At 30.8% G+C, this 15,352-nt stretch overlaps 1 protein-coding gene across 4 annotated transcripts in view; it reads right to left on the bottom strand.

Moving 5' to 3' along the window:
- The window catches only part of LOC124535560 (apoptosis-stimulating of p53 protein 1), a 257,185-nt gene that overhangs the window by 121,017 nt on the left and 120,816 nt on the right, over positions 1–15,352 (bottom strand). Inside the window, exons 1-2 of one of the 4 annotated variants that reach the window (XM_047111804.1) lie at positions 5,973–6,186; positions 2,044–2,625 (exon numbers count right to left, since the gene is read on the bottom strand). The exons of the other annotated variants lie outside the window; for them this stretch is intronic. Of the exons in view, the coding sequence (XP_046967760.1) occupies positions 2,044–2,505 (462 nt within the window). The 5' untranslated portion in view covers positions 2,506–2,625; positions 5,973–6,186. Of the gene's footprint in view, positions 1–2,043; positions 2,626–5,972; positions 6,187–15,352 lie in introns of those variants that run through there. 4 annotated transcript variants of the gene reach the window in all.

Here is a 15,352-nt window from a genome sequence, read left to right on the forward strand (position 1 = left end):
ATAACCTAGTAAATATTAACTCATCGGTAAAAATAAAAACAATTGAATATTGATTATTTAGTCTGGCGATTAGATGGTATGGTATTGTATATATTTTTACAAAAGATATTTTATCATCTCTTGTTGCTTATAAAATAAACGACTTTTTAAGTTACATTTAAAGTAATATACCGATTGGTCGTATTTTCAGATACTGAAAAACGTATACACACGTAACATTTCTGAGTCAAATATGTCTCGCTTCGATCACGCGCACTGAGGTGCATACAGTTTATTTTTATTCTATATGTTGATTACTGTATCTCTGCTATACATTATGTGTTTGTACGAATTCGTACACCTTACTGAAAATAAAATGACCTAACTATGTCACATTGTGGAACATAAAAGGTTTTAAAATAGAATAGTATTTCTCAATACTCTAGTTTCTTGAGGAAATATCAATTCCAACTGTCATTCGTTTTATAGGTCGCGACACAGACGTGTTTGAACAATGCTTTAAGATGCAGACTCCGCCCAGAGCTGGATGAATTTTCCAAACGTTGAACATATATTTCATACAAATGTTATATTGAACATTAGATAAAATACGAAATTACTGTTCATAAAGTTTTAGGCAAGTAAAATAAGTAAATGTATCATTACTTGGATTTTGCTACCTAAGACATTAATGTAATTACTTTTATATTTAGTTTTTAGTTCCCTTGTGTGATAAAGTTTTATTTCATAATTAAAAGTTTGTCTTTTCTAAAACGTTTTAATTGCTATAATGGAACAAAAAATTCGTAAAACCATAACAGTTAAATAAAATATAGTAAGCTAGCGACCCGCCCCGGCTTCGCACGGGTGCAATGCTGATACTAAATATACTAAAGTCTCTTTATTTATGACACATTAGAAACTACTAAAATTGACAGTACATAATACAAACATAGACAAATTATTTAACTATTGAATTCTTTTTTCACTTCTAATTATATTATTCGGTTGTAAAATCACTTCGATGCAACAACTTTGTTAAAAGGAAATTTCACTAACTGCTATTCGTAGTTCAGGCTAACTGAACTTCATAACAAAAGTAATAAATGACTTAATTATTCAGTGTTTAGTTCGACTTAAATTTCTTCGTAAAATGTTTGTATAGTAGTAATTCAAGGAAATATTGAATAAGAACATTTTCACTTTGTACGCTGAATATTAATTTTAATGTTTATAAACGGCTCTAAATTCATTTCATGTTTGAATAAAGAATTTTATTTAGGGGATACTTTACAAATTTTTTTAATTACATTACATTAAGACTCGGAAGATAGACTTACTACACTACTTACTAACTGTACTTTGCATCTTAACCGAAATCACTAATATCAAATCTGTTGGAGTAGTAGGTATATGTGCCGAGTGGGTTGAACTTTGGAACTGACGGAATAATCTCTAAAGTCCAAAAGAGAGCAAGGATCAAATTATCAATATAAAGCTATAAAAATTCAAGAATATTTTTATGATGTATCTATACATAACATACATATAATATTATGATTAAATGGCCAATTATCGCCGTAGGCTAGACTCGAGCAGTTTGATATTTAAATAACCAGGCAAAATAATAACTAACTGTAATGGATTCGTAATCTTATGGGTATCATATTTCATTAAACAGTCAACCACTCGGATATAAATTCTGATCCCGAGACGTATACGACGATATAAACATGCTTTTCTCGTTGATTTAATTAGAATATAATATCGACGTACTCCGATTCAAAGGTAAGTTAAAAGCATAATTCAGGTTTGAAGTAAAAAATAATAATCTACATCTCAATATTAATATACATGCATAATGTAAGGAACGTTATATCTCGCGGAAAATTTAATTTCGTTCTAAGCTCCAATTAGTCTGTGAAGTCTGAAAAAAGCTAACGAAGAACGAAGTATGGCGGCGAGTAAAAAGCGAAACTCTGACACTGTTAATTAGCATTCATAAATTTATTTTCTCAAAAAATAAAATGAAGACGTCAAACTGCGAATAAAAATCAAGCTGACCTTTTTTAATCCAGACAGTCGAAGAGCCCTCTGTAGTTTTGCGGCCCGAGACGTCGAAAGGTAAACTATAGGAACCGCCTCACCCGACTCCAACTCTATGTCGAAGTCGTTAACTGCCTCGCAAAACTTATAATCTTCAAACTTTTTCGCCTCATTCTTCATTAGTTCTTCAACGTCCTCGTCGTCTGTTATCTCTCCTTTTAAAACTTCACCCGAGACGGAAAGGGGGTTTACGTAGCGATTAAGTTTAGAAGGTTCGTTTAAATTCGCCCTCGAAGACTCCTTGTTGACTGAGCTACAATCGCTATCGTCGTCCGGGTAAGTTATAAGATAGTCGTCGTTCAAAGTACTTTGTTCGTCACTGCCACAAACGTCTTCTATAGAAACTGACGCTGTGTTCGAATTCGAAGCGAAAGAATAGGCACTCCATCTCAGTCCATTTATTAACCGTCCGCACTCCATTGTTACTAATGTAAATATTGATGTATTACAATGTTTGTGTATGAGTCTGTGTGACAGCTAAAGTGAATGATGAAACGCAGCCGAGTGGGCGTTTGTACAGATCCAATTTCAATCTGCAATCTGAAAACGATTGCGTGCGTGATCACTTTATTATTTATGTTGGTGGAAAAATAAAATCACACAACGTCGGAGCTGATCAAGAGCTCCTTGTGGCTTGGCAAAATACAATATCACGAATGTTTGATAAAATAAAACATTTCTAACGCATTTATTTATGATATGAAGAAAACAATGTTTGGTAAAATGTTCGAGATATAAACGCGATATGTAATTAGTCCAATGAGACTCGGGAACTCGACCCTCATCATCCTTCTCAGCACCTGTCCTTTGCCACATGGGTCGTGTTTTGATACTGGTTTTTAACACGTCAAAACATTCTTCAACATGACTCTGACATGGATGGAGCATTTATTAAAAAACGTGAAAAAAAGCTTTTTCTTATTTTCACACAAAATTGTTTAATCTTGATGACGCATTCTTGTTAAGCGTAATAAAATTTCACTCAAACATTAATGAAAGTAAACATCCCTAATATAACATTTGAGCGCACACAAGCCCAAAGATTAAAGGATGACGAAACGAAAAAGTTACGAAAAAATAGTCCTCGTATATACTACTTACTAATAATAAGTTACAGAATTCTGTAACCAATAATTTTCTCAGGACGTCACTTGCTAATTCAAAGTGACGTGCCTTTAGGCATCTTAAATAAATCCGTGGCAGACACAACAAGCCGCTTTAATGTCAAGACTATAACAAAACCGCTAAGGCAGACTATACCCTTGCGACATTTTATTAAATATATAAGAAGTCTTTCATTGATTTTGTTTAATCGTTATAACATATTTAAGTTAACACGGCAACATTTGCAAATCTTCTTTTAAAAATAAATCTCTTAACTAATCACGATTGTTCAATACTAAATATTTAATAGTATATAGTGAATGAAACGTTTTGGCACCATAAAAATAACTTGAAATAAAAACTTATAAAATATTTTCGTTCCTTTTAAAAAGGATGACATTTTTGAATTCAGTGACCTAAATAGTTTTTGCAAGCGTTGGATGAATTTGGCACCTGCGGACAAAATATTTGTTAGTATAAATCTTTATGACCTTGCTGCATGTTTGAATTAACGTTCTCGTTTTTATAGAACGTAATTAACATTTTTCATTGTTTTGTTTATTGGTTTTATTTAATCAGCAAATTAATGTATTAGGTAGAGTCAAAAAATCGATTGCATTAATTTGGGATGAGCATTTTTCAATCGTTTTCATTAAAAGCTGATATTATCAGTAGTAGTAACATATTTAGTATATAATATCGTCAAATAGCCTAAATGGAAGTCTAGAGTGTATGGTCACTCGTAACCCGTGTCATTGCACTCGACGCAGTATAACGTCTGCGCGGTCTTTCAGTAGAGCAATATGTCAAAGTTCAATGAAACGAAACTCATGATACACAAATAGTAATAATAATTATATATATTTCACTGTAAGAAGTAATCTAATAATACTATTTTAATGCAACTAAGTAAAAGTAGATTGGTAGTTATGTAATCGAAAATAAGTAAATTGATATAGACATGCAACAGGATCATAAAGATTTTGATTCAAAAATACTATCATATTTTGTCGGCTCTTAATTCACGCAAGGCGCGAAAACTATTTAGGTCACTGAATTTAAAAACGTCACCTTTTAAAAAACATTTTATAAATTTTCATTTGCATTTTTTCAATCAAAACATTATGTCGAGTCAAATGTACGTTTATGATTTAATATTTAAAATTAGAACTTAACAAACTATCTGGAAGTATATTTGAAAAATCTCTTTTTAAATACAGAATTTACATACAGATTATTAATAAAAATTCAAGTTATTTCATAATTATAAAAATAATTTATTGACTTTTAAATGATATTAAAAAATATGGAATATTTTTGAACAAGTCTAAAAAATATTATTATAAATATTAAATTTGCTAATTATATTGTTTTTTTTTTATTTTGAATACACCACACACCGATCGTCAAGAAATATTGCATGTTAAATATATTCGTGTATTTTAAAGTCGTTAGGATGGGACGGATCGACGGGTTCATTTCTAATTCCGCTCTAGATTGAAATAATATGTCCATACAAAATATCATTACATTATGAAACATAATATACCTTCTTTATCATTTATTTCGCGTGAATAACAAAAACATTACTAGCAACCCTGTAGTTCCATATATACAAAAAAAAATAGATATTACAGTAACATTTTATATTAATTCGAGGAATTGAATAAACGTTTTTGATATTTAATTTAGAACGAAAGGGAATTTCATGTCGCAGTTGTCAGTATATTAAACATGCGTTACTTTTTTTTATTCGAATAAGCACACCCGTACTCGATCGTTCATTTCATTTAGAACATTATCAATATTTAATTTGGGACTTTTATACGTAGACCTTTTACTATTTATTTAACGTTATAATAATATACGTTGATCCTTTCGTGTAACGAATTGTTAATAAATTATTAAGAAATAATACGTAAGTAGAATTATAAGGACTTCTCATATTTGTCTATAATATATTTTTATTCATTATATGAAATCAAATTCGATGTTTATTTTTAACTACGTATAATTGAATTTACTATCGTTAAGATTTTTTGTGCTTAAAGCCAATTAAAATTTCCTCAGCAGATTAATTCACTGACATTAAAAAGATCCAAATGGTATTATTTTAAGATATAAGCCGTATGACGTCATTATTTAGAATTCAAAGAAACCTTTCATTCAAGGAACAATACCAGTCACGTCGAGTACCGTGAAGATTATTTATCATAACACAATACCTTTGCGCTTTGTAAACACGGAGACAAGACGAACATGTCAGCCTTAACTGATCGTGTAACGCTAACTATTTACGATCTTTTGCTAATATTATATAAATATTCATTTTGTTTCTTTTTTCTGTTTACACTGAGATTTAAGTCATTGCATAATTTTGTTTTTTAATACGGCTGACGGGATAATTTTGTAAATAATTAGCACAGGTAGTAGCCATGGGATCCAAAATGATAACCTGTCCTTTATAACATTGACTCACCCAACAATCTCAATGTTATCAAAACGATAGTAATATTTGCTAGTACAATAAAATTAAACTGTTTATGAATTTCTTAATTAAAATCCAATTTAATAACGATATTACAAATGGTTATTATGGATAATATAAAATAAATTATACGCAAAAAAATAACCTGTGACTAAAACTCGCGTTTTCGATATTATATTGTATTTTGCCAAACAATACAATAAACTTATTTAATAAACTGTTATGTTACCGCGGAATATTTCTAATATATAAGTTTTAAATATTAAAGATCGTGTACCACTCAAGGACTACTTACAAATAATCCCAAAAAAAACACGGTAGCTATAAATTAATTGTGCAAATAATTCGAAACTATCCTTAATAGTACGGAAAACGAAACGAATCAAATTAAAAATTTATTACACGCGTAAAATCATAATGACCTTTAATTTTGGTCGAATTTATGATTACGACCACAGAACACGCGGTTTGAAATGACTGCAGTAAATATTAAAGATCGCCGGCGGCGCACGCGCAGCGCGGGTAGACGAAGACTGAAGTTCTAAATTCGTAATACATCCACTTCGCGTATAATATCTTCGTATATTTTCCATTTTCTTTCGCCCAATGACATCCGCACTGAATCAGCCATTCATGTTTTTTTTGAGTCTATTATTATAAACTTAACGAGTTCTTGGAACACATTCTAATTGAATACGAATGACAAACAATGTACCGAATCTGTGTAAATAAAAAAATCAAATGTTTTTTTTTTTACTCTAGAAAACAAATCAATTAGAAACTAGTAACCTTAATACTTTATTTTTATTCATAAACAGAAGAATAACGTTAAGTACCTACTCTGATCAGAATTTTATATTTGATTTTGATTTTCACTTTTGTTGATATATCAAAGCATTCAATCTAGGTTTTTTTTCCGTGGAATACACAATTATAATACAGGTAGGCTAAGTAACACATTATCCCTGAATATTAAACCCGGTAATCGAAATCGCACCAAAATTTATCTATTATTACCTTATTTATTATACATAAAAACATCATAATGGAATGGATTGAGTGAAGCTATCTGTCGTGCGTTGTTATAAGATTTTATCTATTTTAATAATTATTATTAAATAAATAAAATGTTATGATATTACTGAATAAATACTTTGTGACAAGAAAATTGATTTAAAGTTGTCGTGTATTTTAAACATTTTGGAGATCGACAAATGTTTCATATATAAAGTTTTCCCGTTTCGATTATATGTAGTTTTGACAGCGTTCGCATTGAAAACATTACATATGGAGCGTCAACTTTCAACGTTGATATGATTAACTGTATTACTAAATTATCTATGTATATAAAAATAATTGACGCCAGATTCATATCAGGTAAGTTGTCTACATAAATCCGACATACAATCATATACGAACACATCAACAACGCCTATACAAATGTTTGTCTCTAAACCACTGAACCTCTTTGAATGAAATTTGTTAAGAAGTAAGCTTGAACGCAGGCAACGGACATATACTAACTTTTTATTACTCTTCAAATGAGATCATTTATTATTTATCCTTTCTTTCTGTTTAGTTAATAATTCTTATTAGGTTTGGTAACCAAGGGTGTCTATTTGTATATTAGGGTTTGTATACAGTTTTTGAATAATCATTACAAACAAAATAACTCGCAGGCGATGCCGTATGTTTAGGATTAAATAAAATAAAAGTTAAATATGTATTAACAATTTTTTTTTGTATGTGATAGCTGGCATACGAGCAGGAGGCTCACCTGATGGAAAGAGACTATCACAGCCCATGGACATCTGCAGCACCAGGGGGCTTGTAGGTGCGTTACCGGCCTTTAAGAAAGGAGTACGCTCTTTTCTTGAAGATTCCCATGTCGTATCGGTTCGGAAAAATCGCCAGCGAAAGCTGGTTCCACAAAGTGGTTGTACGAGGCAGAAAATGTCTAACTATAAAATTTCCAAAACAAAATATATATACAAAAGTATCTTCTTTTAAACAGGATATTGTATCTGTGATATAGATTATTTTTTTACATTAATTAGCGCTCTTAGTTTCAAGCAAATGTAATAAAGTTACTTTCACTTAATACCAATAATAATATCAATCATTATTAAGCTCAATTTTCGCATACTTATTATACATTTAATACTTCATATTTATAATCAAAGTGTGTATGGACTTATATTTTATAATATCTTATCTCCAATCTTTTAGCGGACACCATTATAATTAAAAACCTTGAGTGCACATACATTTAATGGTAGTGTAACCGCGACCTTGTCTCGATCTCTGACTGCTTGGTACATTGCCAGCACATCTGCACCCAATGAAAACAGTCTGAATGCTTCGGACAAATTTAAAACCTACAATCACTGAAATATATAACTCTTATTATTTAAGAAGCAGAGGTCAAAATTCAATGACAACACCGAATGCGGTTAGTTCTCCGGTTATGTTGAGTACTTTAAATCTGGCTAATGTGTCTGTTACAAATTAACACCAGCGGTGAAGTTTTAACGAACTCTTATTTATTTACAAACTTTAAGTGTGTTATATAATTGACAAAATTGAGTATATAATTTATTCAAGGTATTTTAAACTATTTTTTAGCCTGTGATTGCTTCGAAGCAATCACTATTGTCCGCTACAAAAATTCAAACTAAGAACGCGTCAGATATATAATATTCTTTGTATTGACACTATACATACTATGCCGATCTATCTCCCAACTAAGACCGACGCTGATTATGCATATAGCGTTAACAATTGTCGCCATAATCGAGAATATTTTTCCAGTGCTGATGCGCTCCGTGTTGCAACGACGTTCTTTGAAGAACAAGAACCAAGCTGGCATGAAACCATGATACACGGATGCTATTGACACTAGAACCGTTACACATGGGTATAATACGCTATTGATACTTTCTAGTTGACAGAGTAGTCCGCGTCGTGCTTGTTTCCTTACCTAAATGGTAAGCAAACTTCTTTAAGCCAGACAAACGCCTTATAATATATACAAACACGTTTATAGGAACTTCTATATATTTTGTTTTTATAGCAATATAAAATATAGAAGTATATTACACAAGTACAAAGCGAACAGTAGATTTTTTTAATTCCATAAATATTTTTGTTGTGAAATGGGTCGCAGGTAGAAAGAAAAACACGTCTGCACTGTTCGACAGTTTAATTTAATGTGACACAAAGTAACCGAGTATCTTAACAATAATTGAGTGAGTGAAAGATTGAATGAATGTAAACATGTAATCAAATAACTAATTAATTATTTAGTATCTGTGGAGACTTGGATTTTTGTAATATTCCAACAGTCCCCCTCAAAAATACAAGTACACATTCAAGTTAATTTACAAAATTCACATAAGTTTTGAATTAATTTAATTTTAAATTCTTTCTTAATTCTAGAAATCTGTTCGAGGGCATCGCCTTAGTAAATATATCAGCTAGTTGATTTCCTGTGGAAATAAATTCTAACTTTATTATATTGTCGGCGATTTTTTCCCTAATAAAGTGGTACTTTATGTCTATATGTTTGGACCTTTTGTGGTCCGTGGGGTTATTTGCAATACAAATACAGCTATTGTTATCTTCAAAAATTATAATAGGCTCTTTTATTTGGATAGAAATACTGTTTAGCAGTGATTTTATCCACACTGCTTCTTTTACAGCTTCAAAAAGAGCCATGTACTCAGCTTCCGTTGAGGAGACGGCGACAGTAGCTTGTTTTTGTGTTTTCCAAGATATTGTACAATTATCAAAAGCTTTAAATAAATAGCCTGTTGTACTTTTTCTGTCGTTTTGATCGCCTCCCCAATCAGAATCTGCATACCCACATATTATATCTTTAAAATCACATTTATTATACACTAATTTTAACCCAACTGTTCCTTTTATATAACGTAAAAGGTGTTTTAAATTTTTTCACAATTCGTCGTTATTTTTAGACTGATATCTGCTTAATATATTAATACAAGCACAAATATCTGGCCTTGTGCAAATCATTGCATACATAAGGCAGCCTATGACATTTTTACAAGGTGCATCGTAGTATGCATCCGAATTTAAAGCTATATAATTATTAATTAATATTATATAATTATAATTATTAATTATTAATAATAATAATTTACATGGAAAAGGTGATTTTGACGGATTACAATCATTCATAGAAAATTTATTTAAAACATTTTGTAAATATGTAGATTGATCTAAAGAAATTATATTATTTGTTCTTTGAACTGTAATTCCAAGAAATAATTTTATTTCTTTTAAATCTGACATTTGAAATTTTTGCATAAGACTATTTTTATACATTTGTAATGAATCAGAATTTTTAGTAGAAATTATTAAGTCATCAACATACAGAACAATATAAACGTTTTTTGGTTTTTCAACTAAAGTCCACGTTTTGTTGCTGCAAAGTGATTCAATTTCATTTTTTACAGCTTCTAACCATTTGTCGGAATCATGTCTATTAAAAATATTCTTATAACATGAAGGTAAAGATTGCATAGTAATTAGAGATAGCAGTAAATCAGGATCATTCATTTGTTTGTAATCTTTGGGGGGTAGATTGCGAATTCTTTCACTGCGCCTTATATTACTTGGCTGATTTTCAAAAGAAGTTTCATTCAAAGAATCTTGTTGTTGACTTATTAGTTTTGCCAAATAATTTTCGGGCTTACTAATTTTTGAGGGAATCACTTTATTATTGTTGTCACTACTGCATCGAGTTGGTCGTGTTTGTTCAAAATTTAACTCGTCAAATATAACATCGCGGGCTACAAACACTTCATTGTTTTCAACATTAAATAATCTATACCCGTTTGCATCATAACCAACTAATATTGATTTAATAGATTTCTCGTCAAATTTAGTTTTTCTATTTTTATTGTGCACGTATGCAGTAGAGTCAATAATTTTTAAGTGATTTATTTTCGGTTTTTTTATTATGCCACAACTCATGGTGTTTTATTTATTAGACTTTTAGTGGGTAAAATATTTGTTAAATATGTAGCTGTTAAAACAGCTTCACCCCAAAATATTTTGTCTAATTTCGCACTTATAACCCATTTCGGTCAATGTACGATTCATTCTTTCTGATACACCATTTTGTTGCGGAGTATAGGAAACCGTTAAATGATACATTATCCCTTTGTCAACACAAAATTCTTTGAATTCATTTGAAAGATATTCGCAACCGTTATCACAATACAAATTAACAACTTTAAAATTAAACAAATTTTTACTTTTAGATACATAATCTTTGAAACATTTATATGCTTCCGACTTAGATTCACTAAATACGTAACTGTATAGTGAGTAAAATCGTCAACAAAAGTTATAAAGTAATTTTTGTCATTAAATGTAGTTGGCGTAATAGGACCACAGATGTCCGAATGAATTATAAAAAGTGCTATTGTTATCCGATTTTTGTTTTGATTTGGCAAATGGTAGTCGTGATTGTTTACCGAGTATTTATGATTCACACAATTCATCACTAGGAGTAATATCATTAATTACATTATTATTACAATTAAACCTTTAAGAATATTAAATTTTTGTTTATTTAAATGGCTAAGACGTTTATGCCACAGTTCATAAGATTTAGAAGTCTGAGATAAATTTAAATTATATTGACATCGCGTTACTTGAAAGTCTAATTTAAATAAATTATTATAGCTAACACCAGTCATTAATAACTTGTTATCTTTGTAAATATAAACACTATTACTTTTAAAAATAACAGACATACCTGCTTGCTGAATACGATTTACGGAAAGCAAATTATACGGTACCTCAGGCGAGTATAAGACATCATCAATTGATCCTTGAAAACCCAAATTAGTAGTGACGTGAATCTGGCCTTTACCAAGAGCTGGAATGCTAGCGTTGTTTTTAGCGACACCAATTTTTATCGGAGACATTAATTCTGAGTATGATGAAAAGAAATCTTTTCAATTTACAATGTGGTCAGTTGCACCCGAATCTAAAAGAAAAACAATTGTATTATTATAAGAATTGTGATAAGAATTAGACAACTTACAATTTGATAACATAAAAGCGAAACTCTCCTCGTTATTGGATATTTGTAATGTATTTGCAGTTGGCGTTTGATTGTTGCTACTACCGCCATTTTGTTGCATCGTCTTGAAATAACGGCAATCCTTCTTCACATGATTTCGTCGTCCACAATGATCGCAATACAATTTTGATATCTTATGTGTCGTGTTTCCCGTATATTTTTTGTTGTAATTATAATAATGTGATTTCTTTTTATCAAATCCGGGTTTATTTTTTAAGGTATTCTTCTTCGTAAATGTATGTAAAACTTTGAGTTCAGTTGTTGTATCAGCTTTTAATTTCACTTCATGATCGAGAAGACGAGTCTTAACGAAGGCAAGATGCAATTGTTCTTCTCCTAGCGTTTCTAGCGCCGTTATAACACCGTCGTAAGATGTGGGTAGTGTTAATAACAAGTGCGATACTTTGTCCATCTCATCCAATTTCGCACCGGCAGAAATTAATTCCGTTGTAATATTGTCAAAATTATTGAAATGTTGGAAAAGAGTCACATCTGGCTGTAATTTCAAATTAAGCAACTGTTTGCGCAGTGCCAATTGCGTAGCCAAACTTCTTCTTTCATAAATCTTGTCTAATTCGGCCATTATAGATTTCGCTGTAGCGGAACCCTTCGCAAAAATCAAAAATGCATCACCTAAGTACTCAACAATCGTACCTTTTGCAATCATATTCTTCTTATTCCACTCTTCGTTCGGTATATGTGGCGGTTCTTCGTCAATCACGGATAATACTTGCAATTCTCCTAAAAGTGATCTAATACGAAACTTCCAAGTACTGTAACGGTCACCATTAAATTGTTGTATATTCCTTTTATTTCGTGAATCCATTTTTGAATTTAAAATAACGGAATTTAGATTGACTACTTCGAATAAACTAATAAAATTATAGCACGTGGCCTGGGCCCATAACCTGTTGTGAAATGGGTCGCAGGTAGAAAGAAAAACACGTCTGCACTGTTCGACAGTTTAATTTAATGTGACACAAAGTAACCGAGTATCTTAACAATAATTGAGTGAGTGAAAGATTGAATGAATGTAAACATGTAATCAAATAACTAATTAATTATTTAGTATCTGTGGAGACTTGGATTTTTGTAATATTCCAACAATTTTCATAACATTCGCGTATAATATTATGTACAGAATGTATATCTTTCCCATTGTCAACAAATGTTTGCTTTAAAGCTGCAAATCCCTTTGTATATCTCTCGTTACATGAAACGCGTAAAACACAAACAATTGATGTTTGCATAAAAACTTTTGTAGTGACAAGAAATATCATTCGATTGAACCAATATTTTCTGTTATCGTATGTTTTATTTCACTATTAGCTTTTTATTGTATATTTTTCGAACTTCATTAATAATGAAACACTATCTACCTACACATAAATATTTTATGTAATAAAACCCTATGGTAAGTAGATAACATATTAGCCCAATTCCTACTTAAATATATATATTAAGAAATAATTCCATAGTATAAAAAAGTCGCTTACTGCTGTCTGTCCGCCGGAAGGTTTTTGTATTTATATATGGACAATATAGTAAAGAAGACCACTAAATTTAGAAGTCGCTAGTTAATGAATAAATCCAAATAAACAAATTTTATTATATTCGATTGTATTGTCACCAGAGACAAAAATGTGTTCAAAATTTCAGCAAAATCGTTTGAGAGAAACCATTTTAAAATTCGGTTGCAAGATTTGACCTGCACATATGTACAAACAGATAGCAGCAGTTGAATAAAAGTTTGTAAAATTGTACATGATTTTTTTTTAAATCGTTCACATCAAACATACTGTAGAAACAGAGAAATTTCCTTTGTTTGGATACAGAAAATAACTAAGACAAAACGTGTATTGAACATTTTATCAATAACATAAAGTAAACATTAACCAAACAGTATATTATACTTTTTACATGTTCATAGAAAATACATAATGTTAATCATTCTAATCTTATAAGCTGTTAAAATGACGCGTTCACTTATATCAATTTTAAATGTTTTCTTAAATTAGTTATGATATTATTTTCACCTCCGTTTACTTGATTAACTAATATATATGCTTAGGGGCGATTACTTTTATTTATGCATATAATATTATTGGAATTATTCTTAGAATAGTCTTGATTTATATTAGAATCTACCTTGGAGCTTTGGCACAAAATGTACCTAATTTCAATTGAAGGCCAAACGTTGTGTTATTAACTAAAATATTATTAAACATCGAGACTTTAACGACTATATCACACGGTGAAACTCCTAAGATAACAATTATGTTTCTTAGATATTAATTATAAGGTCGAGACGCCTCGTATTTCATAAAGGATGATTATTAGACGAGTAAAGATGTTATTATGTTTGATGAAAGTTCCTATACAGACGTATCACATTCAAAATAGGCTTTCCTAGCTGTTCTTAAGGTACAGTGATGGCGTTATAAGAGATATATCGCATATGAAAAGGGCTTATACGTTACTTTAGAATTATCTGAGATAAGCGTTTCGTCATCTTTTTAAGATAAGTTAGAAGCGCAAAAAAAAAAATATAGTTTTTAAATATTCCACCCTATCTAATGTTTTAAAATATTATTATTTTTATTTCTTTGACTATTTAATGAATCTGAATCCGTTACTCTGTCTGTAATTATTTCATGGCTTACAAACTAAACCGAATTTGATAAGATTTAATAGAGAGGAAAGAAGTAAAATCCTTCGTTAGGTTCAAGCTTGTTTCATACCAATTTTTATGCATCAAACAACCGTACCTTAGAAAACGAAAGAAGCCACAGGTGACAACAGAGCAAAATACAAAAATATAAAGTCAAGATAAAAATACCGAATTCTTAAAATTACCCAATTGGAATGTCTCGGCATCACTTTTGAGACTTGAACTCAAAAAGAAATTAGGTAATGGTCTAAATACCTTCCTCGCGTGTTGAATTTAATTAGCAATCGCACAATTTAAATACAAACGCATCAGCTTCCAGACGGTAGCATACAGGAATTAGGCTGACTGGTAAACATTTATATTTCATCTGCACACGCAACGGCGCTTTTCGCCGATATCGATTTTCGCACGCTACTTTTGCACCAATTACAGCTTCCATCGCGCAAATCATCCGATGTTTTTTTTAACAAAATTGCATGCAAAATTTTCTCTGTATGTCTTATTGCCTGTTTAATTCACTATAAAATTCAATTTCGAGTCATCTCGCTATTAATAACGAAGATACTTAGAAAGAGTAATAACTTAAAGAAATATTTTCTTTTTCAGCAAAATCCTAGCAAAGAAATATTGCAGTAATTTAGCGTAAACTCAATACAAAAATAGACGAATTGGTCGCTAACGACGCCACACACCGCTGAGGATCAAGTGAATCAATAAACCCTTAGGAATGTCGATCATCAATCAAAAGCGAGTGGGCCCTTTAAGCTCATAAAAACTCATGCCACAATGTCGTGTACATATTTATGAAGCTTCCGAGTGATCTGCTATTGATGGCCCGCCCATTCATCAGTTGAAACTGTCGACGCAAGAACTCGACCGTTATATT

The sequence above is a fragment of the Vanessa cardui genome, chromosome 15 (genome assembly GCF_905220365.1).
Source record: "Vanessa cardui chromosome 15, ilVanCard2.1, whole genome shotgun sequence".
In the NCBI taxonomy this organism is placed as follows: domain Eukaryota; kingdom Metazoa; phylum Arthropoda; class Insecta; order Lepidoptera; family Nymphalidae; genus Vanessa; species Vanessa cardui.